At 38.3% G+C, this 26,674-nt stretch overlaps 2 protein-coding genes and 1 long non-coding RNA gene across 4 annotated transcripts; all 3 read left to right on the top strand.

Annotated features, from left to right (window-relative positions):
- Positions 1–3,479: 3,479 nt before the first annotated feature.
- On the top strand, positions 3,480–13,498 carry LOC104222956 (uncharacterized). 2 transcript variants are annotated; one of them, XR_011401905.1, is made up of 3 exons: positions 3,480–3,884; positions 3,964–4,298; positions 13,168–13,498. It is a non-coding gene; the product is annotated as an uncharacterized lncRNA (long non-coding RNA). The 2 variants fall into 2 exon arrangements; XR_011401904.1 differs by having other exon boundaries at positions 3,484–3,884; positions 3,999–4,298; positions 13,168–13,496.
- Positions 13,499–13,732: 234 nt separating this feature from the next.
- LOC138875875 (uncharacterized) lies at positions 13,733–14,386 on the top strand. The gene has a single exon (XM_070154749.1). It carries the CDS (start codon positions 13,733–13,735, stop codon positions 14,384–14,386), a length of 654 nt encoding a protein of 217 aa, XP_070010850.1.
- Positions 14,387–14,440: 54 nt separating this feature from the next.
- On the top strand, positions 14,441–15,941 carry LOC138875873 (uncharacterized). The gene is made up of 4 exons (XM_070154748.1): positions 14,441–14,893; positions 15,074–15,091; positions 15,136–15,246; positions 15,471–15,941. The coding sequence occupies exons 1-4, from the start codon at positions 14,441–14,443 to the stop codon at positions 15,939–15,941; spliced, it is 1,053 nt and encodes a 350-aa protein (XP_070010849.1).
- The last annotated feature ends 10,733 nt before the right edge of the window (positions 15,942–26,674 follow it).

Here is a 26,674-nt window from a genome sequence, read left to right as displayed (position 1 = left end):
ATACCTTCCGATCGGGGCCGATGTTCGATCAGCACGACCTGCTCCAGTTCTTCAACCGTTGACTTGGTAACGTCGGAATCATCGGGGGCGATAAAAGATCGAGGGACCCCGAAGTCATCATCTTCGTCAATCCATTGCTTGTTCGATTGGGTATAAGGTGGAATCAATGATTGCTATTTGGCTTCCTGTTTCGCTTTCAAACCTGAGTCCTTTGTCAATGAGAGTGTTGATGTCGGAATTGCTTCGTCGACAACAAACATCTGCTTCGCGGCGGGTTGTTCCCCATTAAACGGTCTTTATCCCCTCTGGTGTTGGGAATTTTATTGGTGAATGGTCGAGGTAAGGACCTCATGTTGTGGATCCATAGTCTCCCGAACAGGGCGTTGTATCTCATGTCCCCGTCGATTACATAAAACTTGGTTTCCTCGGTGGTATCGGCAACGTTTACCGGCAATGTTATTTTTCCCTTAGTAGTTTCGCAAGCCATATTGAATTCATTCAGCACTCGGGCCGCAGGTACGATCTGGTCTTGTAGGCTAAGTTGTTCTACGACCCTCGACCGAATGATGTTGGCCGAGCTACCTGGATCAATTAGCACACACTTATCTCTAGTTTTATTCATAAGTACAGAGATTACCAGTGCATCATTATGAGGTTGGATGATTTCTTCTGTGTCCTCGTCGTTGAAAGATAGAGTCCCTTCTGGTGAGTAATCCCGAGTTCATTTTTCTCTTGTGATTGACACTTTGGTGCATTTCATCATCGGACCTTGAGGGACATCGGTCCCTTTGATGATCATATGGATGACGTGATGGGGTTCGTCTTGTCTATTTTGTTTGTTGGAATCCCTATTTCTAAAGTGATTCTTAGCTCGGTCACTAAGAAATTCTCGAAGATGACTGTCGTTGAACAAACGAGCTACTTTCTCCTCAATTGTCGACAATCCTCCATCATGTGGCCATGTGTGCCATGATATTTGCATACTTGGTTGGGATCCCTTTGTGCTGGATTAGTTTGCAAAGGTCGAGGCCACTTGGTATCTTTGATGCATCCAATGGAAGATACGATGGCAGCTGCGTCCACATTAAAGTTGTACTCCGACAATCGTGGTGTTATTTTGGGACCGATAGATCTATCGAAGCCATTTTTACTCATGAGTTCATGTGAACTTTGACCTCGTATCATTTCTCCTCTCATTCCGTGCAAAATTTTGCCCAGACCCGCTGCCTCTACGATCTCCATTATAAGGCTGATATCAATCTCTGTTCGACCTTGGTTCTTAGTCTACACCCCTCTTGATTCTATCAACGGGTCTGATAGGATAAACAGACCCCGAAGGAGCCCCTAGTTGATCATCCTCAACCCTGATCTTCGATTGATACTGATTGTGCACATCAGCCCAAGTGACAGCTAGGTATTCGATCTAATTCTGCTTCAACTGTTGTGGAGCCACTAAACTTCGAACGTTGAGACCTTGAGTGAAATCTTGAATAGCCCAATCGTCGGTGACCGATGGCAAGTCCATCCGTTCCATTTGGAATCGAGACACGAATTCTCTGAGCATCTTGTTATCCTTCTGCCTTACCTTGAAAAGGTCCTACTTCCTGGTTGCGACCTTAATGGCCCCAGCGTATGCCTTTATGAAATAATCTACAAGCATAGAAAACGATTCAATAGAATTATGCGGTAAATTATGATACGAGATCATAACACCCTTTAATAGAGTCTCCCCGAATTTCTTCAGCAAGACGAATTTGATCTCGTCATCTTCCAAGTCATTTCCTTTGATAACACACGTGTAGGAGGTGACGTGTTTATTTGGATTAGTCGTCCCATTATACTTAGGAATCTCGGGCATACAGAACTTCTTGGGGATTGGCTTCAGAGTCGCACTCGGGGGGTAAGGTTTTTGTACGAACTTTTTGGAATCTAGTCCTTTCAATATCGGTGGTGCCCCCCGGATCTGGTTGACCCTGGAGTTATAGGTTTCCACCTTCTTGTCATTTTCCTCGATCTTCTTTCCCCCTGTCTCGATTCGCTTTGTCAGTTCTTCGAGCATCTTTATGATAACAGGATTGGTCTTCGATTCCTTCTCATTTGATTTACTCGAAACCGATTCGACCCTGTGTACGATTTCCTAGGATGGCTCGATTTCGATCCTGCTCGGTGTATGGTTCAGATTTTAGAGCTGGGTTATTGTTGCTTGTTGAGCCTGCAACATTTCGAAGATCACCCATAGGCTGATCCCGCCATCTTCACTTCCACGTGCACACTGAGTAGCTGATCAGGAATCCCCGCGGATGCTTCTTTCGGGATCGACGGCCAAATTTACATTGATGGCTACATGCGAACTAACGTCAATTGGATCTACAGCTGGAATTCCATCGAGGCCAACAGGGGGTACAATGTTTCCTAGTGCGACGTTCTCATTTTCGTCGTGGTGGCCAAGATCATTGTCAATGTGCTGAGGTGTTGGCCGAGAGTTTGATATTTTTTAATCATGTAATCAAAGATACTTCAAAGAACAAGTGTAAAATAGTGTGTGTTATGAAAATGTGTACTAGATAACCACTATTATCCTTAGCCCCATGGTGGGCGCCAAACTGTTTACCCTAAAATTGGAACAATTGAATTTATACGCGGTTTTAAGGACACGTGATATAACTTGGTACAAATTGAGAAGAATAAATTAGTATTGAAATAGATAATTAAAGAATAAATGCAAACCACACAAATTGAACAGCCTTGGCCTTCGAGTTCGATCACCTTTGAACCAAATATGTATCAACTGGCTTAAGAACAGAATAACAAGACAATGATAACTACAAAATGACAGTATATTGCTTTGTATTTCATGAATATGATGATTTACAAACGATCATACTCCCCTTTATAAAGTATGGGAATCCTACTCTAAGTACAATTCTATATCAGGTAAGAAATCTCATTATTGGCTAATTAATCAGCATTTTCTTGATACGTGTCGGGATTCGCACAGTGATCCTCGCTCGATTGCGGATATTTCAACTTTTTGTTATTCGACTCAGTAAGCTTCCCTCGATCTCTATCTTGTTCGGTCTCGATCTTGGTCGATTTCGATCTTAATCGGTCTCATCCACGAAACTAACTTTGCACCATGGTTCGGTATAATACGAGGCTGAACTTTAGTTTATCACGTTCCAATCTCGATCAGTCATACAAAATGGGCAAGCCTGAATTTAACCATATACATAAATATTTGAATATTTGATTATCCACCAAGGGGGGGGGGGCTTCATATCGTATTCTAGAAATGCTACTCCTAGTAGACAGTTGAGAAATAAATGAGAAAAGAGAAGCTTCCTTCCAATTAAAAAGTAGTTAGACCTAATAACAAATATCGTTGACTTTGAATATAAATGAGATCATTATAAAAGAAACGCTATTTCTTGAATAAAGATTCTAAAGATTCGAGAAAACTCTACCCTCCACCCTCCTGGCGTGCAATTTCGACAAAGTTCCCTCATTTCTGATTTTTATTTTCTTTTATACTTATAAATAAAGACTATAAATAATAATCCTATAATATTTGTTTTTTCAACGTTGCTTCATCGTTTTAGATGTCAAAGCCTTTACCTCTTCTTCTACAATGGCTGTCCTTATTCCTAATAGTCTCTCAACTCTTCTATGCTTCTCAAGCTGATTTAGGAACAGCAAGCCAGTATAGCCCACCATACACACGTAAGTTATTATCTTCCAGTTCCTACAAAAAAAGATATGTCAAAATGCTAAAATCTCTTGTTTTACCTCTCATAGCATATTGCACAATTAGAAATTGCGTGATCTGGAGGTCATGTGTTCGAGTCGTGAGAACAGTTCCATGCAGGAATACAAAATAAGGCTACGTACGTATAATTGACTAAATGTGGTCAACACTTGGTGCACTACGCTGCCAATTTTTTTTATAGCTTATTTTTATTTCAGATCATGAATATTTCTCCACCAATTTTCTCAAACAGCCAGTGCATGTTTTGGGAGTGATTCAACTCATTCCCTTCAAGCAACTTCTTTGCAGCAGCTGGTGAAGGGATTTGGGACGATGGAGCTGCTTGTGGAAGACAGTATTTGATTAGTTGCATTAGCTCAATTTTGCCCAGAGCTTGTAAATCAGGAGAGACTATTCAGATCAAGATTGTTGACCGGGCACAAACTGTAGCTTCTAAGCCTACAAGACAAGGAACTACCACAGGCCTTTCTAGTGGTGCTTTTGCTGCAATTGCTGATTCAAATGCCCTTTCTCTTAATATCGATTTTCAACAGTAAGCAATTCTTCCTATATCAGTTTATTCTACGAGTAACTTTTTTCGAGAATTCCTTTTTTTTTCAAAAAGAATTTTTATTTTTGAAAAATTGATGCATATAGAAACGAGTTTCACATTAATAGCGGTCACTATACGAGGTAAGCCATGACCGTGACTTAAGGTCCGATCCCTTATACACTTCGGCCATCACTATGGTTTCGACCTTCTAGGTATCTGGTATAAAAAGGCAGCTTGGTGTGCTAAGCTTGAATAGGTCAAAATCCGACCATAAGATGGTTATTCTTAAAAGGAACGATAAGGGGTCGACCAAGTCGTAGTCATGCCCACGGGGCCTGATAGCAAAGAACACCTCGGCCATTGCCGGGGTCGAACCATCAGAAAGCTCAGATCGCAGGACAGGTGTAATGTGTGGGCAAGTAATGAAGGGTACAGTCATGAGAAAGTACGCCGGTTAAAGACCATTGGACAAAAGGGAAAGTGGTCAGTATATATAGAGAGGGGAAGGTCACCAAGGGATCATCGAAGTCCAGACCTAGCTACAACATTTTACAATCATTATCATGGAACCAACGAAGAGAGATCTCTGAGTCATCAATAGCTTTCTCTCTTCACTTCTGTGCTCTTACGAGTATGGTGCATGCCTATTTTAGATGTAAGCTCATCATTCACATTTGATGTATGATAATCATCTTAAGAAATGTTACATAATCTTGTTCTTCTTCGACTTTTGTATTCAATATATTTGGATCTAAATTTAATTATGTTTGGTTAAGATTTAGTTTTTATCTCACTGTTAATTGGTTTAGCTAAAAGGTTTAACACTTCTTTAGTCAAACAATTTGGCGCCAATAGTGGGGATTTCTTATCCAAATTCTTTAGTTTTCTTTAGATCTAGAACCAGCCAAGTATCACTTCCGGTCTGCTACAACCTCACCATCTTGGTGACAACACAAACTAAAAAAAAATGATGATAGATAAGTTCTTAGCACAACTTTATCGATCCAGGTTATATCCCTAAACAAAATAAAAATTATGACCGACGTCTATATGAGACCCATGCCCCGCCCGTGACGGCGGGTTCAGCAAATCATATGCGTGGGCGAAATGGGATCACGATCACTATGTGCTTGGCATGTCCTCGGTGCCATGCGATATATCCACCTTGTGCACCAACCTGTACCTTCACCCCTTGGCTAGGGACGATAACCCACTACACGACCCTTTGGGAGATTAGGCATATCCCACATTATTTTCGTAACGCGTACACTAGATAAGTTATAAATAAAGCATGACATGTTTTCCCTATTGATTACGCATATCGGACTGGGACTCGGTCTCGGCGTCTCTACAGGTGAGGTAAGCCCAACTCACGAGAAGATTGGACGCAGCTGAACGGCGAAGCGAAAGCGTGGCTGCAAAATAAGAAACCACTGTTCGAGTACTAGGCGGAGCAAGTAACCCTATGACGATGTTCCTCCTTTCACCAGCCTTTTAGACCGAGGTAACAGACAATTTCATTTGGGTCTATCTTTACTCTTTTGATTGGTTCGATATAGGAATGCAAGCATTCGCATAAGTATACGAGCGAGGGACTAATGCCTCCTAAACACCTGGGAAGCGCACAATATTCTCCAATGAAAGCCAAATAAAGAAAACTGGGATTCACCCAGGAAATACATAGTATTCTTCAGTGAAATATAAATTAAGCAAACTGGGACTCGCCCAGGGAACACCCAGTATCCTCCAATAAAATTACGACCGAGCACACCGGTGCTTACCCCGACGCACGCGTAAACAGTACGTCTACGTGCAACGCTCTTCAAAAAGAAACATACATAATAATGATGGTACAACGGGTTACTATTTCGATCTTGCTCGAAATAACACCCCTACGACCAAAGGCCATCGCCAAAAAGGAAGAGTTCGACCTCGCTTGAATTACAACGGGTTACTATTTTGATCTTGCTCGAAATAACACCCCTATAACCAAAGGCCGTCGCCAAAAAGGAAGAGTTCGACCTCGCTCGAATTACAACGGGTTGCTATTTCGATCTTGCTCGAAATAACACCCCTATGGACAAAGGCCATCGCCAAAAAGCAAAAGTTCGACCTCTCTCGAATTACAACGGGTTACTATTTTGATCTTGCTCAAAATAACACCCCCATGGCCAAAGGCCATCGCCAAAAAGGAAGAGCTCGACCTTGCTCGAATTACAACGGGTTACTATTTTGATCTTGCTAAAAATAACACCCCTATGGCCAAAGGCCATCGCCAAAAAAGAAGAGTTTGACCTCGCTCGAATTACAATGGGTTACTATTTCGATCTTGCTCGAAATAACACCCCCATGCCCAAAGGCCATCGCCAAAAAGGAAGAGTTCGACCTCGCTAGAATTACAACGGCTTACTATTTCGATATTGCTCGAAATAACACCCATATGGACAAAGTCCATCGCCAAAAAGGAAGAGTTCGACCTTACTCGAATTACAACGGGTTACTATTTCGATCTTGCTCGAAATAACACCCCTATGGCCAAAGGCCATTTCCAAAAAGGAAGAGTTCGACCTCGCTCGAATTACAACAGGTTACTATTTCGATCTTGCTCGAAATAACACCCTTACGGCCAAAGGCCATCGCCAAAAAGGAAGAGTTCGACCTCGCTCAAATTACAACAGGTTACCATTTCGATCTTGCTCGAAATAACACCCCTATGACCAAAGACCGTCACCAAAAGGAAGAGTTCGACCTCGCTCGAATTACAACGGGTTGCTATTTTAATCTTGCTCGAAATAACACCCCTATGTCCAAAGGCCATCGCCAAAAAGGAAGAGTTCGACCTCACTCGAATTACAACGGGTTACTATTTTGATCTTGCTCAAAATAACACCCTCATGGCCAAAGGCCATCGCCAAAAAGGAAGAGCTCGACCTCGCTCGAATTACAACGGGTTACTATTTCGATCTTGCTCAAAATAACACCCCTATGGCCAAAGGCCATCACCAAAAAGGAAGAGTTTGACCTCGCTCGAATTGCAATGGGTTACTATTTCGATCTTGCTCGAAATAACACCCCCATGTCCAAAGGCCAACGCCAAAAAGGAAGAGTTCGACCTCGCTAGAATTACAACGGCTTACTATTTCGATCTTGCTCGAAATAACACCCATATGGACAATGTCCATTGCCAAAAAGGAAGAGTTCGACCTCACTCGAATTACAACGGGTTACTATTTCGATCTTGCTCGAAATAACACCCCTATAGCCAAAGGCCATTTCCAAAAAGGAAGGGTTCGGCCTCGCTCGAATTACAATGGGTTACTATTTTGATCTTGCTCGAAATAACACCCATATGGCCAGAGGCCATCACCAAAAAGGAAGAGTTCGACCTCGCTCGAATTACGACGGGTTACTATTTCGATCTTGATCGAAATAACACCCCTATGGCCAAAGGCCATCGCCAAAAAGGAAGAGTTCGACCTCGCTCGAATTACAATTGGTTACGATTTCGATCTTGCTCGAAATAACACTGCTATGACCAAAGGCCATCGCCAAAAAGCAAGAGTTTGACCTCGCTCGAATTACAATGGGTTACTATTTCGATCTTGCTCGAAATAACACCCCTACGGCCAAAGGCCATCGCCGAAAAGGACGAGTTTGACCTCGCTCGAATCAAATAGGTTACAATTCAATCTTGCTCGAATTAACACCTTTACGGCCACCGGCCATTGTTGGATCAAATAGGTTACAATTCAATCTTTCTCGAATTAACACCTTTACGGCCACCGGCCATCGTCAAAACATGTAGCTTACAATTCGATCTCGCTCAGAACACCACCTTTACAGACGCCGGCCATCGTCGAATAAAAGAAAGTTCGAACTCAAGCCCTTCATCTTTGGCACAGTGCATCTCCTCGAGTTCACTGCATTTGCGGATAGACTGCATCAACTCCTAGTCCCTTTTCTCCAACTCCTCACCAAGGGATTGGGTGTCGGTACCCGCCCTAAGCCGCTCATGCATCTCACAACATTTGTTGCGATACTGCCTATACTTCTCAAGCATCTTCAGAAAAATCTTTTGCCCGAGTCTCGGCCTTGCGAGCACTCTCGATCTCCAACATGTAAGACTAAAAACAACAAGAAGAAGAGAGTCGATAAGGGCCAAGGTCAAAAAAAAGAGAAAGAGAAGAAAAACAAACAAAGGAGAGAAACTTACCCTTAGGCCTAATGCGGCCACACCTTGTGACAATTCGGCATCGCTGACTTCATGAAGAGACCCACTTTCTACGGTGGAGCATAGAAGGTCAAACTGTAGCACAAAATCCATCGTGTCTCGTAGAAGGTTGAGATCCGATAGGATTTTGAGTATTTGGGAAGGACCTCCTGCTCTTACCACAGTTCGGGTAAAGCCCTCCTCGAACATCCTAACATCGTCAGGATCGAGGTCAGATTCAAACTCGTAATCATCAACCATGACATATTTTCCCCTCTCTTTAGCCGAAGAAGAAGTGCAGCTCGGCCGGGATGTCGAAGGGCCGCCCAAGATAGTAATGGCAACCATAAGACTCCGTCTCTCCAACAATCAGCCTGTTGGCCGCTCACAATAGGTATCGTCTCCACAATTGGGCTGACATCATCTCTGATTTCTATCACCGCCGGGGTAAGGGCGCCCCTCGAAGAAGTGTAGACCAGAGAAGCCTCTTCTAATGCCACCCTCCGTCTCTTCGGTGGGGCCTCCTCGCTACTTACGCGAGAAGGTTTGCCTACGGAATGGGGTGCAGGGGTCAGAACTTCCGACAGAGAAATCTCCGAACGCGCAGCTTCGGCCATAGGTGCAGGCTGAACAGTAGTTCTTGGTACAGGACAGGCAGCATCCCTTGGCGTAGGATGAGTAGAAGACTCCGATTGACGAAACGCGAGCAGAGGAGTCCTCGCCCTTCGCACTCTCCCTATCAACAAAGAAAGACGATCATACAACACCAAGGTTATCACGAGATAAATAATGAAGAAAAATTATGGCGGGTTGACTCACAAGTGAGTGGCTTGCGCCCATGCTTCTCATGGAAGGACGCCCATTCATGAATCCCCATTGTATGGGGGAGAATGGCGCCTACCCACTTGCGAATATCGTCAACTAGAGGGGGAGGTAGTCTCTCGGCTACAAAAGCAAAAATAAAATCCTTAGCAATATCACCTGATAGAGAATGATTAACGACCGCCCTAAGAGGAATCAAAAAATAAGTAAAGGAAAACTCATGAGCAAAGTTCCACTCTCTGGGAACCCTGTCGAGTCCGTCACAAGGTGCTCTGTCCACACATAGAAATAGTTTTCCCAGAAGCGGAGATTGGCCTTATCGTCCATCTTCACCACTAAGCTTTTGGTTCCTCGATGGCGCATGTGGATCATTGAACCCGAAGAAAGTAAGGGGTAAAGATGTGAAGCATGTGCCTCACGGAAATTCCTCGTCCGGCAAGCTTCGCGTACTTAATAAGCCTAAGAAAAAGTTTGTACACATATGGAGAGAGCTGGGCTGGGACACTTCATAAAAGCGGTAGAAGTCGACCAATAGAGAGGGGAGAGGAAGCGTGTACCCGATAACAAAGGGGTACGCGTAAAATGCACAATACCCCGGGCGGTGCAGATGAACAATATCCTTCCCCATTGCCGGTACCATTTCAATGTGAGGATGGATTCCCCACTTGGCCTTGAGCGCCGTAATCACCGCTTCATCCATTGTAGAAGGAACAGGATCCGGTTCATCTTCGGCAGGGTTGTTAAAATCTGTCCGCATTTTTCCCAGGCGCGGAACTATTTCGTTCACTATCGGAAACCACTCGTCTTCTACCACCTCCATTCCCTCTTCAAGAAGGGGCACATCACTTTCTGGCACCAGAGCTTCAACAAATCTATCAGTCTGAGAAGAAGTACCAGCCATGTGTCCCTCTCGATTGAAGTGAACAAGAACGGTGAGGGAAAAGAAATAAAGGTCACCTCAAATTCTGTCGAAAGTTAAAGTATGAAGGACAAGAGGAAGAGGAAATTCGTAAAGTTTCTTTCTCGGGTAAATTGAAAAACGCAGCAGTCAAGTAAAGAATTCCCCCTATTTATAGGAACATATGCCCTAATCGAGAAACCCAAGAGCCGCCAATCAAAAAACTGAAAGGGCGCAGGAAACGATATGGTGCTTGGGAAACGTGCGCCATAATGATGCATAATGGGTATTCATGATACCCCAAATCGATGCAATGATTTAGCTCAGAACTGACGTAACGGTCTGATGTACCACTGAAGCGTCACATCGCCACCTCGCCTTAAGGACCTCTTCCAACGCATAATGTTCTGATTTCTACCAACTCTTGAATCAACAGAGTCCGCCCATCGAGCTCGCCAAGAGGCGACCCCGACGGACGGATGGACTAACTGTATGGGTCAAAATCCGACCATAAGATGGTTATTATTAAAAGGAACGATAAGGGGTCGACCGAGCCATAGTCATGCCCACAAGGCCTGGTAGGAAAGAACACCTCGGCCATTGCCGGGGTCGAACCGTCAGAAAGCTCATATCGTAGGATAAGTGTAATGTGTGGGCAAGTAATGAAGGGTACAGTCATGAGAAAGTACGTCGGTTAAAGACTATTGGACAAAAGGGAAAGTAGTCAGTATATATAGAGGGGGGAAGGTCACCAAGGGATCATCGAAGTCCAAACCTAGCTACAACATTTTACAATCATTATCATAGAATCAATCAAGGGAGATCTCTCAGTCATCAATAGCTTTCTCTCTTCGCCTTCTGTGCTCTTACGAGTATGGTGCATGCTTGTATTAGATGTAAGCTCATCATTTACATTTGATGTATGATAATGTTACATAATCTTGTTCTTCTTCGACTTTTGTATTCAATATATTTGGATCTAGAGTTAATTACGTTTGGCTAAGATTTACCTTTTATCTCACTGTTAATTGGTTTAGCTAAAAGGTTTAATACTTTTTTAGTCAAACAAAGCTCCCGCCCGGACCACAAGGGTCTATCGTACGCAGCCTTACCCTGCATTTATGCTAGAGGCTGTTTCCACGGCTCGAACTCGTGACCTTCTAGGTACCTGGTATATTTTACAATAATTAAAACCGTTTGTTAGTAAGTAAATTTGTGATTTATATTTCAGAGATATTTCTTTATACCTAGGTACAGACATGCTACTACTCTTCATTTTAGAAAAACATAAAAGAGAAAAGAAAGAAAATTTCCCCCTAATCCTGCATCAACCGTCATATTTAAGGATTAGATTTAACGTTTTCTAAAATAGGATGTTCAAAAGGTGAGGCATCTTCGTTGTTTCATCTTTCGTCTCGTCTTTCATTTTTTTTGTCCAACCTTTTCTTTAAGTAATACCTAGTAGTCTAGTACGTACAAGGAGATTTTGTTAAGCTAGCTGAGAATCATTTTGGAAATTACAGTATAAAATTTTGTGAAGTTCATAATGACGTAGAGCTTACTCGCATGAAATAATATGATTATTATATTTATAAAAAATAAGTTATTACAATTATCGCACAGGTATGAATATAAAGACTAGTTAAAGAGAAAGAAAAGCTTCGTTACGCCTTATGTAAAAAAGAAATCTGAAAACAAGTATTTTCTCTTTCTTTCTTTTTTTCGATTTTTCTTTTTCTGTGGGAGGGGGACGAGGAAGCCCCAAAATATGGGGAAGTAAAAGATAATTGATTGATCGGCAAAGGGCTAAATATACTCCTCTACTTTCAAATTTTGTTTACATGTACCCTTCGTTATACTATTGGGCTATCCATACCCCTACCGTCATACTTTGGAACAAAAATACCCCTATTGTCATACTTTGAAACAAAAATACCCCTATTTTGGATGGAGTGCCACGTGGCAACACCAGATTAAAACGACCAATTTCTTTTTTTTACCCTATCCGTTTTTAAAAAAAATCACAACCCGACCCCTATTTTCATTTTTCCAGTTTTTTTTTTAAATTTCAGTTTTTAAAAAACGAAAATATTTTATTAAAAAACAAAAAAAATCTGTTTTTACAAATTTGTTTTTCCAGTTTTTACAAAACAAAATTCTTTTAAAAATTTAAACAAATGAAAAAAAATATTTTTCAAAACGGAAATATTTTGTTGAAAATAATGTTTTCAGTTTTTAAAAAACGAAAATATTTTGTTAAAAAACGAAAATATCTTTTTTCTATTTTCCAAAAAAAAAAAAACAGTTTATACAAATTTGTTTTCAGAAATGTTTGTTTTTCATTTTTCCAGTTTTTTTAAAGATTTTCTTTTTGTAAAAACTGAAAAAATAAATTTGTATACACTGAATTTTTTTTTGTAAAAACAGAAAAAAAAAAATCGTTTTCTAGAAACTGAAATTTAAAAAAAAAACTGGAAAAAAATGAAAATAGGGGTCGGGCTGTGGGTTTTTTAAAAATGGATCGGGTAAAAAAAAAGAAATGGGTCGTTTTAATCTGGTGTTGCCACGTAGCACTCCATCCAAAATAGGGGCATTTTTATTTCAAAGTATGACAATAAGGGTATTTTGTTCCAAAGTATGACGGTAGGGGTATGGATAGCCCAATAATATAATGAAAGGTACAGGTAAATAATATTTGAAAGTAGAGGGGTATATTTAACCCTTTGCCGTTGATTGATTAGAACGAACGTACCACCTATAGCATACAAAGCAGCAATTCTACCACCACTCAATTTTAATATTAATGTTGACCAGTCCTTTTCGAAAATGCTATACTTTGTTCAACATTTCAAAATTTTATTTTATGACTTGTGCTACTTTGCTTTAGCTAGTTTTTTCTTTTTCTTTTTTTTTTTAATTGGGACTCTCTGTTACTGCAGGGTCTAGCATTGTTGTGAAGGATACGGAGAGTCATTCTCCACATTAATAGAAGCTGACATTTTTCTCCGGGTTATCGTGATGGTTTTCAGTGAATTGAATGTACAAATTGACTCTTTCTCATCCTTGTATTTGATTTTGAAACTGCTGATTTATTATGTATCTATTTAGTATGACTAATATTACAGCTTTTATGAAGCTTCTTGATGAAAAGAAAAAGTTATAAAAAAGATTTTATTAAGAGAAGGGTAGTTTAGTGTAGAATATTGAGAATGGGTATTTCTATCATTTCACAGGTTGTCTCCACTAACCATCATGAAAGTGATTATATTAGTTAAATACTGTACATCTCAGTCGGTTAATACATAGTTTCATTTCTTCTCTTCCTTCTCTCTACTTTTTCTCTCTACAACCTCGCTTGATCCTTTAATTCTTCAGTTGCATGTGTATGAATCCGAGTTCATTATATTAGATCTCGGATTCTATCATGGTATCAGAGCGATCGATCTAAATTTAGGACAAAATTCTTCAAAATTCCAGTAGGAAGCCATTGCTGAAGCTGCTTCCATGGGAGAACCAGAGATTGAAATTTCTCGAACTGATCACAATCATCCTTTGTACTTGAGAGAATCGAACACACCTGGTGTAGAGTTCATCGACATAAAACCCACAGGACAAGAAAATTATGGTCTGTGGAGTCGAGCTATGCGAACAACATTATTGGTGAAAAATAAATTAGGTTTCCTAGAAGGAACCTGGGTAAAAAGCTCTTTCAAAGATGAATTGGCAAATCAATGGGATATATGTAACGTTGCAGTGCTGTCATGGATCGAAAAAACAGTGGCGGTGGAATTTCAACCTAGTATCATTTATGCATCAAATGCGTCGAACGTTTGGGGCGAATTTAAGGAACGATTTGATAAATCGAATCTAACTCAGACTTTTCGACTGTGGAAGATGATAGGGTCATTAACTCAAGGTACTGATTCAGTCACTGTTTATTACTCAAAAATGAAAGATTTATGGGATGAAATGGATTTGTTAGTGGTAGGATCTGGATGTGATTGTGAGGAGACGAGGCCTTTTATTGAACAATTCAGAAATCTAAAACTTTTACAGTTTTTAGTTGGTCTAAATGAAAGCTATAATCATGTGACAAGTCAGGTGCTACTCAAAACACCTATTTTGACAGTTAATCAGGCATATGCCTTGGTCATATAAGAAGAGAGTCAGAGAATTCTTGGAGCAGGGGAGCCTAATAACGATGCTTTGACTATGCTAGCTGGAAAGAATCAGACATTCAATCAAGGATTTAAGGCAAAACCAGGCTTGATTTGTGATTTTTGTGGGTATAAGGGTCACTTGAAGGAGAATTGTTACAAAATTATAGGATATCCTCCGGATTTCAAGAGTAAGAAGAAAGCACCAATACAAGGAGTCAAGCCTTATGCTAATGCTGCTACAACAGAAAAGGGGAATGCATCAAGCACACAGTCCACAAATGGGAATTTCCTCACAGAGGATCAATACAAGCAGCTGTTGAACCTTCTGAACAAACAAGACACAGGTGACTGTCACTCACTTATGGCAGGTATAAATGCATTGTTATCAAATGCTTTTGACTATGAATGGATATTAGATTCAAGAGCCTCACATCATATTACCTTTCATAAGGAGATTATGCATGATGTTAAGGATTGTAGTGCACACAATGATAGTGGAGTGCAAGTACCAACAGGGAATAAGTGTCAAATAACTCATACATGAAATGTTTCTATATTGGACAACCAACTTTTGATGGATGTTTTACATGTTCCTGACTTTAAGTTCAACTTATTGTTAGTTTCAAAATTGACCAAGGAACTATGTTGTGTTGCAATGTCCTTCCCTGACTTCTGTGTACTGTAGGGTCTTTATAATGAGAAGGTGATGGGGATTGCTAAGGAATCACGTGGATTATACTTTTGTAGAGGAGATTAATGCCTACAGCAGCAATGGTTACCAACAATGCAAATAATTTAGTTCTTTGGTATATGAGACTGGGGCATCCTTCAACAAATGCAATACAACATATTCAACAGGTAAAGAACTCAGTGGACAATGCACAACTATGATATATGCCCCTTGGCTAAGCAAAGCAGGCTAAGATTTCCATTATAGTAATAATACTGTTAGTAGTTTCCAGCTTGTTCATGTATATATATGTGAACCTCATAGGGTACCTACTCATGACAAAAAGTACTATTTTGTTATAGTGGTAGATGATTACATTAGATTTACTTGGATATGTTTGTTGCAATCAAAGAGTGAAGTAATAGTTATCTTGAAGAATTTCTTTTCAATGGTCAAAAATCAGTTTGGAGTGACTGTTAAGACATTGAGATCTGACAATGGCACTGAATTCTTCAACTCCAATTGCAATGAACTATTTTCTTCATTAGGAATTGTTCATCAGAGTACTTGTCCCTACACACCTCAACAGAATGGGGTGATAGGAAAGAAGCATAGACGCATTCTAGAAGTAGCTAGAGCTCTGAAGTTCCAAAGTTCAATTCCTAATAGATTTTGGGGGGAGTGTGTTAAGACTGCTGTGTACCTACTTAATAAATGGCCTACTTCTATTTTAAAAGGAAGATCACCACATGAGCTTCTATACAACAAGCCACTTGACATAAATCATCTTAGGGTGTTTGGTTGCCTCTGTTATGCTAGAAACCTTTCAAGAGGAGATAAATTCAGTCCAAGAGCAAATAGATGTATGCTGGTAGGGAATTGAACAACTCAAAAGGGGTACATGCTTTATGATCTAGAAAGAAAGGTCTTTATGGTCAGCAGGGATGTTAGTTTTAGAGAAAATATGTTTCCATTCAAAAATTCTGAGGTAGATTTTGCTGATTTATTTCCAAAGCAGCCAGAATTGATGGTACAATCTGCTCAGCCAAGCATTGAACAAGAACCAACAAGCAGCCTTGTCGATAATAACACTCAAGAACAAATGACACATGTTAAAAATTTGACAGAAACTCATAAGGATCATACTGACATAGTCCCAAGAGAGACATTTACAATAGATGCAGATACTTCACAAGCCAATTTAGATGAAACACCAATCCCATCATAACCATCAGAACTACCACCAATCCCTTCACAACCATCGGAACCATCCCTTCAACAACCACCAGTTCAGGAAGTATCTCATGAAGTTAGAAAAAAAGGGAGAATCTCAAAACCTCCTATTTGGCTAAAAGGCTATGTTACAACCAAAAACACTGCTAATGAATATCTTTATCCACCATCCAAAGGTCTATACTATGGGAATCTGTCAACAAGATATCAATTCTATTTGAGGGCTTTTTCAGCATGCATTGGACCAAACTCTTTTAAGGAGGCAGTTCAAGATGACAGATGGATTAAAGCCACGAATCATGAAATACAAGCACTTGAGGATAACAAGACTTGGGAACTGATTGAATTGCCTAAAGGAAAGCAAACTATTAGTTCTAAATGGGTATACAAAGTTAAGTAAAACAAATGGAGAGGTAGAAAGGTTCAATGCTCGTTTGGTTGCTAAAGGATACAACCAAAAGGAAGGACTTGACTATCATGACACATTCTCACCAGTTGCAAAAATGGTGACAGTGAGATTTGTTATCAGTATAGCCACTTCCAAAGGGTGGCCTCTATACCAAATGGATGTTAACAATGCTTTCTTACGGGGAGATATGTATGAGGAAGTCTACATGAGTATGCCTCAAGGGTCCACCAATCAGGGGGAGACCAAGGTATGCGGACTTCTCAAATCTTTATATGGCCTCAAACAAGCTTCTAGGCAATGGAATATTAAGCTTACTGAAACTTTAATAGAGAGTGGATACAAACAGAGTGGATTTGATCGTTCCTTGTTTACCAAAAGACAAGGAGATGGTTTAGTGGTGATTCTCATATATGTGGATGATTAACTCATTACTGGTAGTCATTCCACATTAATAGAAAATGCAAAAATAACCTTACATAATCGATTCAAAGTAAAGGATCTAGGGCAGTTGAGATACTTTCTTGGAATTGAGGCTATGAGATCAAAGAAGGGAACATTGTTTAATCAAAGAAAATATGTTTTAGAGCTTATTTCTCAAGTAGGGTTAAGTGGATGTAAACCTGCTAGAATACCTTTGGAGCTAAATCAAAAGTTTACCACTGTTGAGTATGATACTCATATGGGAAATGCAAATGATCCAGAACTTGAAGATGCCACTGCTTATCAATAGTTGATTGGAAAGCTTCTTTATCTTACTATTACAAGGTCAGATATTAGCTTCGTAGTTTAGAGCTTGAGTCAGTTCATGCAAAGACCTAAACAATCACATTTGGATGAAGCTTTTATAGTGGTTAGATATCTCAAAGGGTGTCCTGGATTGGGTGTGTTGCTGCCTGCTGAACCTATCACCAATCTGACTGCCTATTTTGATTCAGATTGGGCCTCTTGCCCTAACACAAGGAGGTCAGTCACTGGATATGTTATCAAGTTAGGAGAAGGACTCATTTCCTGGAAGTCCAAGAAACAACACATTGTTAGCAGGAGCTCTACAGAAGCTGAGTACTGGCACATGGCAGCACCAGTAGCTGAAGTAACTTGGATCATTGGCCTGTTGCAAGAATTGGGACTTACCATTACTCAACCCGTGTCCTTGTTCTGCGATAATAAGGCGGCGATCCAAATTGTTAACAATCCTATATTCTATGAACGCACTAAACATATTGAGTTAGATTACCATTTTGTACGCGAAAAAATCAAGTCTGGGCTCATACTTCCTCACCATGTTTCCTCTGCTCAACAGCTTGCTGACCTTCTCACCAAAGGATTATCTACTACTCAACACCACCTTCTCTTATCCAAGCTTGGTGTGTTTGATGCCTTTCACCCACCAGCTTGAGGGGGAGTATTAAGAGAAGGGTAGTTTAGTATATAGTGTAGAATATTGAGAAGGGGTATTTTTGTCATTTCACAGGCTGTCTCCACTAACCACCGTGAAAGTGGTTATATTAGTTAAACACTGTACATCTCAGTTGGTTAATACAGAGTTTCATTTCTTCTCTTCCTTCTCTCTACTTTCTCTCTCTACAATCACGCTTGATCCTTCAATTCTTTAGTTACATGTGTATGAATATGAGTTCATGATATTAGATCTCAGATTCTATCTGAACAAGGGTTAAAGCTCAAATTTTTGACAAAATATGGAAGGCTACTATTATAAGATGTATTTTCTCTCAAAGATATGGGAAAGAAGTGGGAGAACAATTGCTGATCAGTAGTGAATATTATTGGAACAAAAGAAAAACTCACAGGTATAAGATCTAAGGAAAGAAATTAAGATACTGAAACTAGAAACTGTAATAATTTAATGATGAATAAATAAGAATGTTTATTATACTTTTTTCACTTCAGGCTCATTCATTTGGTTTTTACATTGATGGTACATCTTTGATTTTTCTATTAATTTTCTCTAGGGAAGGGACTAACATTATTGAAATCTCCAAAGAGAAGATAGAAATAGAGTGATGATGAGAAGTTATGTAATGAACAATGATATTTAGTCCAGTGATAATTATTAAAAAATTGCATGGTAATTTTTAGACAATATAATGAGCAATATAATAACATAAAATATAGTTAATTGTTTTAATTAAATGTATTTTTTTGAATTTTATTTGAAAGATATACTTTTTAAATTTAGTGTAGTTAGTTTATTATTTAATTAGAAATATTTATTTTAATATTTTTAGTATAAAGAGAAAATATGGTAAGAGTGAAAATTTGAAAAGAGAAAAATATTAACATAATATTTTTTTTAAAGAATATTTATATAGATGAGAGTGGATAAATTATTAGAAATAATATTTGTGATACAAATTGACTATAAAAATTAAATTCCAACGCTTTCTTCTATTTTCTTAGCTTGAAAGCATGTTAAAGAATCAAACTTTAATTTATTTTTCATGTGTAAGAGTATTAGAAATATTATAAGAAAATAAACAGCCTACAAAAATGTAATTTAAATATGGCAACATTAATCTGAATGTGATATTATAAATAAAATATGAATATCAATATACCACAATCAATTCCTTCTGATATTGACTAATACCAGTAAACAAAATAGATATTCCCTCCGGTTCACAATAAGTGACAAGTTTACTTTTTTATTTTGGTTCAAAATAAGTGTCCAGTTAGGTAATCAAAAAAAAAGTTAATTTATTTTTACTTTTTTACCCTTATGTGCATATTGTTGCGCCCCCTTTTTCTCGCGAAATCGGACTTGTGACATTTGGGAGGACAACTCGTTCCCTTTTGGGAATTGGGTTTTGGAACTTGAAGAGTCGCCACCTAATGATTAAGTGCATTAGGACACTAAGAAGGGTTTGAGTTTCAAGAATCAGAGTTTGGGTAAGGGCTAGAAATTATCTCGAGGGGAAGGTGTTAGGCACACCTCAAGATCCACTAGTGTGGTTCCCGGCCATGTTACAATTGTGACTTCACATAATCAAGTAAGCAATTAAGGACCTCAAATAGAAGGGAATTTTCACGTATTATTGCAAGCAAATTGAAAGTTTGGAGAGAATAAGGAAAGCAGAAATAGTTCGGACAATAAAACAAGTTAAAAGAAAGTGGGTCCTAGGTTTACAAACAATATGGATCACATCAATGCAATACCCAGCAATCGCTCCTCAGAAGAGAGGTTGCACGTGGTATTAGCGCGCCGGTCATCATATCCATATCTACCCTTCCCACCCTGTTAAGGTAGTAAAGCGCAGAATGGTGTCGTTACTTATTGCATGCTAGTACCCGCCCCAATCCTATCAGTCCCGGAGGCATTTGAGACTACTAATCCTAAACGGGAGGGAGTTGGGGCTTTTCCAGAGTTTTCAAAAGGATAAAAATCTAGGCGGCAAGCAATAACAAATAGCAGTTAAAGGGGGAACAAATAGCAGTTAAGGCTCAAGTAGGCCTCCTCATACAAAGCAGCAAATTATTTAGCATGACTTACAAGTACTGGCTATGGTCTAAATTAAATTAAAGCGTAGGATAGGCTGATTCATCGCATATTTCTCAGATGAGGAGTCCGAATTAGCCTTGTTTAGATGCAGTTATTAAAGACTGATGCGGTTAATTAATTACCTAATGGTTTGCCTAAGTGAGACCGATAGGCATGATATCTAACAATGCTTACTCCAATTTTAAAGAAGGCTTACTGATTGCAGAAAACACATAAGTTCTGCGGATGTTAGACGACATTACTACTGATTTTAGACTTGTAGATGAAATAAACGAATCAGATTCAACTGGGTACTCCTATAGGCATGATTTCTAGGCGTTGTTGGTTATTATTAAGCCTAAGATTGTTTGCCTAATGGAGGGTATATGCAGAAGTGAAGAAAAAACTTATAGGCATGTTTTCTATATGCAGAACCTATAGGCATAATCTCTAAGATGCAGAACTTATAAGCATGTTTTCTAAAATGCAAAAATGCAGGACTTATAGGCATGTTTTCTAAATGCAGTAATGCAGAAGTTATAAAGACTTATATGCAGGGTTTCTAAATGCATGATGTAACAATCTTATAAGCAGAATTTCTAAATGCAGAATGAAACAATCTTATAGGCAGAATTTTTAAATGCACATATATAAACGAAAAATGTTGTGATTGCAGAAATAGAACCTAAAGCATGATATCTACCCCACATGCATAACATGATAAATCCTCCCCATTTTTACTATACACCCTATAGTTATTACAAATTATTACAGACCTAAGTGAATCAGAAAGATAAGTAAAGTTACATTAGAAGTTCCAGCTACATCTAAACAGCCTAATTCAGACTCGAAGTCCAACAATATGAGATAAACCAACTTCCAAGATTAGATTTCCAAAAGACTTTCTCATATTTCGAGCGTGTCAAAGTTTCCAAGAGTCTCAAAGGGACTCCGGGCAATGCTTACACCCCAAAATATTGCAGAATTAAGAACACAGTGCAGTGTGGAAATGTCAGCCCTCAGATGTCCAAGTTTAGAGGGAACTCAAGGTCTCAAAGCAAGGCTAATAAGAGAGGTGGAGAACTTAAGAGTCTAAGAATAAATGTAAGTGCACAGGGGGAAAAGAATTAGGGAGAGACATGGCAAGCTGGTGGTCATGCCCAGCAACTGGAATGCTGGCACACCCCCTGACCAACCTGCTAGCCAAAACATTAAGAGTTAGGATCCATTGTGGATTAGGTTATGGCCTAGGTAGTAATTAGAATACTGTCAGGACAAGACCTTAACTCAGGCATATAGAAGGGAATAGGGGTAGAGATTCATAACAGAAACAGAAGCAAGGAAGAAAAATATTTAGCACAAATTACTGAACATGAGCAGTAAAGTAAACAAAAAGTCTGAAACTGTAGAGTGAACACATAGGGGTGAGGTAGAAAATTAAATAAAAGACATACCAGTTTCAAAGGAAAATAAGTAAGAAAACAGTAGCCTTGAGAGAGCCAAGTTGCAAACAAAGTAGTTCCAAAAGATCTCAAGCAAAGCCAAGTATTGAATTCAAACAGTATTGCAAGACAGTAAGTAATCAGAAGTGTTTTTGTTCGTGTGTCTTTCAGTGTATTTCAGTGTCTGTAAAGAGGAAAGACTAGGTCTTTATATAGTTTTGAAAACAAGTAATACATAGTCAAAGGATGCACAAACATGGAAATAGCAATCAATTAGTATCAATTAAGACAACTGGAATCCTTTAATTAAGGAGTCTAGTTCAAACGGTTAGTCAAGATAGAATAAGGAAAGAAATTAGTTCAATAGGGCTGATTAGGGCAGAGAAACCACATAGTGCATAAACAAGGTCAAATACATAGTGGGTAATTAAGGAAAGTTGGAACAATAGTGTATTTATAAAATAACAATAGGGCATCAGTTCGGAAATCAATCAAGAGGATCCTGGATCCAATTGTAATCACAGGGAATCAAGGTAATAAAGGAAAGAATCATATAAGTATAGAAATAATTCAAACGCTGGTACAAAATTACAGAAGGAATACACGAGACCATGTATTTAAGGAAAACAACACAAGCATAGAATTTCTACACAAAAAGATCAAAATAAACAACCAGTAAGGTAAAGGAGGTACAATCGAAAGAAATCAGTAAGGAATCATTAGCCTTATTAAAGGGATTTCGGAATCAATCACTTGGTTGTGAAAACCTTTTGAAAGAGGAGTTTTTCTCATATATAAAGCACCTAAATCAAACAAAAGAGTCGTTTACCCTAGAAAGGAGTTACTGAAAGTTCAGAGTCACAAACAAAAGGATTCAAGTTCGATTACAGGCTCATAGTGAGTCCGCAAACCTAGGGTCCCAAAGTGGAACCCTAGTGCCACTTATCAAAGAAAATCCCCAAATCTTTAGGGTTTCAAATAGAATTAGAGGTGAGAAATCAAAGTCATTGAGAGAGTCTTAGAAGCCCCTTTCAAAGGCTTGTGAGAGGTAAACATACACCAACGAATTCAGAAGAAAGAGAGGCTACGAGTTGTAAACAAAGCAGGTAAAAACATGCTTAGCAGGAACATCAACAAAATTTAGTAAGGTGAAACAAAATCAAAGAGCTCAAACTTAAACACATATAGTAAAGAATGAGGAACAACAAACTGAGTTAACATGTGAGCATGAGAGTGACAAAAAGAATAGGAAGGTCTTTCATAATCAGAAAAGAAACAAAAGAGAGCAAACTCGAGCATAATAAGAAATAAACATACGAGTATAAACACACATAAAGAGAGAACAAAGGAGTCAGAAAACATTTAAAGAAACTTTCCAAAAACCCTAAAAATCGAATTTGAACGATTTTGAAAAGGAAATTTTGGGGAAAAATCTTAAGACGTCAAGTAAAGACCAGGCATGGCACAGATCTAAGAAAAAATAAGTAAGTATAGAACCTTAGACAGCTTAAAAATAGCAGAGAAGACCCTAGAATGAGAAGGCCTTGAGGAAAGTCGGATCCTGAGTCGAAGAGACTCATGTTGCTCGAATACGCCGAAAAATGGTCGGAGAGGCCATAGATCTTACAGATCTGAGACAGATCTAAAGGGAGCCATTGAAATCGGCCTTCAAAACTCGAGTGGCTTAGGTTTAATGGTGAGAAAAAGTGAGCACAAGCCATCCATAACCAAGAATGCCATGGATTCCGGTGGAAACATGACAGAAGTATGTGGGAATCGATTAGGGTTTCGGGGAGGGCTAGAGAGGATTTGGGAGATGAAGAGCATTTAAAGGTGGCGTCTTTGATACAAATGAGCTAGGGTTAGGGGGTATGAGAATTAAAAAAGGAAAGAACGAATCACGGCCGTTGATCAAAATGATTAACGACCAGGATTGACGGGGAGGCCGAGCGGGTCTGAAAATGGGTCAAGGGGTCGGGTTAAAATTGGAATTGGGGGTTAAATTGAGGTAAAAAATTGAAATAGAAATGGCTATGTGTTAAATAGCCAATTTTCCCCTCTTTCATTTTATAAAATAGTTAAAATGATTTTGAAACAAATTAAAAGCACTGAACTAGTTAATAATATATAAATATTAATCTAAAAATAATGAAAACGATTTTATAGTTGCAAAATGCTATCAATCGTAGAACAGGCTATAATTGCAATTATATGCAATTTAGTTTTAAAAATACCAAATAAATTTGTAAAAAATATGCAAAAATTATCTTAACTATATTTTTGGTATAACTATGGGAATAAAATAAATTATTCACCAGAATTGATGATTTTGGGAATAATTATGGATTTTGTACTGCTAAATAGATAATAAATTGATTTTAAATTTTTTTTAAAAATTATGAAAAAATACCAAAACTCTTGGGCATGCTTATAAATGCATGTACATGTTATTTTGAAAGTATTTTATATATAAAAATACATAGGGAAAAATTAGGTATCAACACATATCTCTAAAAAGTTTTTTCACTCTTCACTACAATTATATGACTAATATTTAATAAAAATAATTTAGTCATACTAAATATTTTTATATAGAATTTAACATTTTTTTAAGGAAATTGGTCACTTAATAAGACACATTGCAGGTGGTTATGACTGTACTTTTAGCTCACCCTTTAATAATTGTTGCGCCAGTATCTAGAAATATCTAGCTTAACTTTTCATACTACGTGTTAGGTGGGCAGTTAAGAATGTCAGTCAATGTGTTGGGCAGTTAGAACTTGACCAGCTTTATTTATTGTTTTACAAAGTCATTTTCGCAGTAACTTCGAACATTAATTTATTATTTTATGAAGTTAAGAAAATGTTGAAAATATATAAAACTATTAAGGTAAGCATCAGATAGAGAATAATGGCATTTCTCGAGAAGTTAACGTGCGTGCATGAAAAAGGCAAGTTGTCGCTTCATACACCTAATAGACGGCGGAAATGGAAACTTCCGAGTTGCTTTTCATTTTGATTATTCCAAATTCGAAATACATAAAGAATCCCTCTAAGTTGTCCACAACGGGCAATTGAACATCTTAATGGAGACTTTTTTCACTTAAACATATCACGTGACTAACAATTAAACTCAATAAACACCCGATCTTATCAGCCCCGTTGCGTGTGTTACACCTCCGGATTCTCACGTGTGTAGGTAATCCCAACAGTAATATAACAATTTTTTTTGTGAAATTCCAAAAAAGACCCTTAATGAATTCCCTAATTTAAATACCCAAATCCAACCCTAAACATTTATTTACCTAGCCGCGTATATCTTCTTCCTCTTTAGCAAAGCTGCAAAATGTCTTTTCTTCTCTCTCTCCCTACCTCTTCTATTTCAATGGAACCTGTTGTTAATAGCAAATGTGGCCAAATTGCTCCTTTAAAACTTTCGTTGTCACCATTTAATCCGGGTAGAAGATTCTATTGCTGTAGATTTGGGAAAGCTGCCAATGGTGGAAGCGATTTTTTTCGTTGGTATAATGTTGAATTGTCCGAACACTATACCAAAGTCATATATGGATTATTAAAGAGGGTAAAAAATCATGAAGAAGAAAAGTCGAAGTTGATGAAGAAACATAGGATTTTGGTTAGGCTGCTTGTTATTGTAATTGTGACTTGGTTTTTTAGGGAATCTTCTATTATTTAGGTGTATGGTATATATATTGTTGATACCTAATTTTTCCCTATATATTTTTAATACGTATATATACTTTCAAAATAGCATATATGCATATATAAGCATGCATAGGCATTTTTTATAATTCTTCTATAATTTTAAAGGCTTCAAATTGATTTATTTCATCCCTTTTACTTATAAAAATTCCAATAATTATCCTTCAAATTATTTTTGTGGTAATTTAGTCATCTAAATTCTATATTTATGCCAAAATATTATTTAAATATTTGTAGTGCATTTTTTTATAATTGAATTTCCATTTTTAAGTTAATTTGCATATATTTGCAATACTAGCCCTATTAGTGTATAATTACGTTATTAATACATAAAATGATCTTTTATATTTTTAAAATGTTAAACAACTATTTTTAATTATTTTAGTACATTAAATAGTTTTTGGAAATCATTTTATTATTTTTTATAAATTGTATAGTACTAAAAATGGCTATTTAAAATCTAGCCTAATTTTATTTCAATTTTAGCCCAACCCCAACCCCAAAATCAGCCCAATTTTAAACCTAAATCTATCCAAGCCTAATACCCACCTGCCCAACCTAATAACCCAGCCAAATCCTGGACGTGGATCATTTTGATCAACGGTCCAGGTTTTCCCTTTCCTTAATTAAACCACCCTATACCCCAAAATCCTAATTCATTTCCCATCTTATACCGCCGCCATCTAATCCTCTCTGCTCTCAAACACTCTCACCCTAACCATAATCCCCAATCTCACTGGCCCCATCTATGTCTATCTTCGGTGACCTCTCACCACCTCTCAGGGCTCCAATGGACTCTCTCATGTCATTATTCCCATCTCTAAGGCCCTCAAGGGACCACGACTATGTTGACTTGCATCTAGGGTTCATCTCTCGCCTGTTCCAGGCCATTCTGGGGTGATTTTGAGTGAGATCGTCCTATATTAGCCACGATCTATGGGTTTCTAAATAGGTTTCTTCGTCTTTGTATGGTTTTCTTCGAAACCTCTAATTTCTTTTCTAAAAACCTCTTAAATCTGTACAGATCTAAGGTGATTTGAGTTAGTTTCATGTGAGTTTTACAACGGCCCTAAAATTCTTTACAAGAATCATATGATTTCAAGTGATTTTTCATCTTTTCCTAAAACTAGGGTTTCCGGAATTTCTTTTTAAAATTTGTTTGATGATTCTTTGTGTTTAAACTCCTGCTTCTCATACATTTTTGACTGATTTTATGAACCTGCTACAACTCTAGCCCGTTTGTACTAAAAACCCTAATGTTTTGGGATTCTTCATTTGGTTTCTAGATATTGGTATATCTGATTATATTCTTGTCT

This window comes from Nicotiana sylvestris, chromosome 8, assembly GCF_000393655.2.
Source record: "Nicotiana sylvestris chromosome 8, ASM39365v2, whole genome shotgun sequence".
In the NCBI taxonomy this organism is placed as follows: Eukaryota; Viridiplantae; Streptophyta; class Magnoliopsida; order Solanales; family Solanaceae; genus Nicotiana; species Nicotiana sylvestris.
Note: the sequence above shows the minus strand (reverse complement) of the source record. Positions and strands in the feature narration are given on the sequence as shown.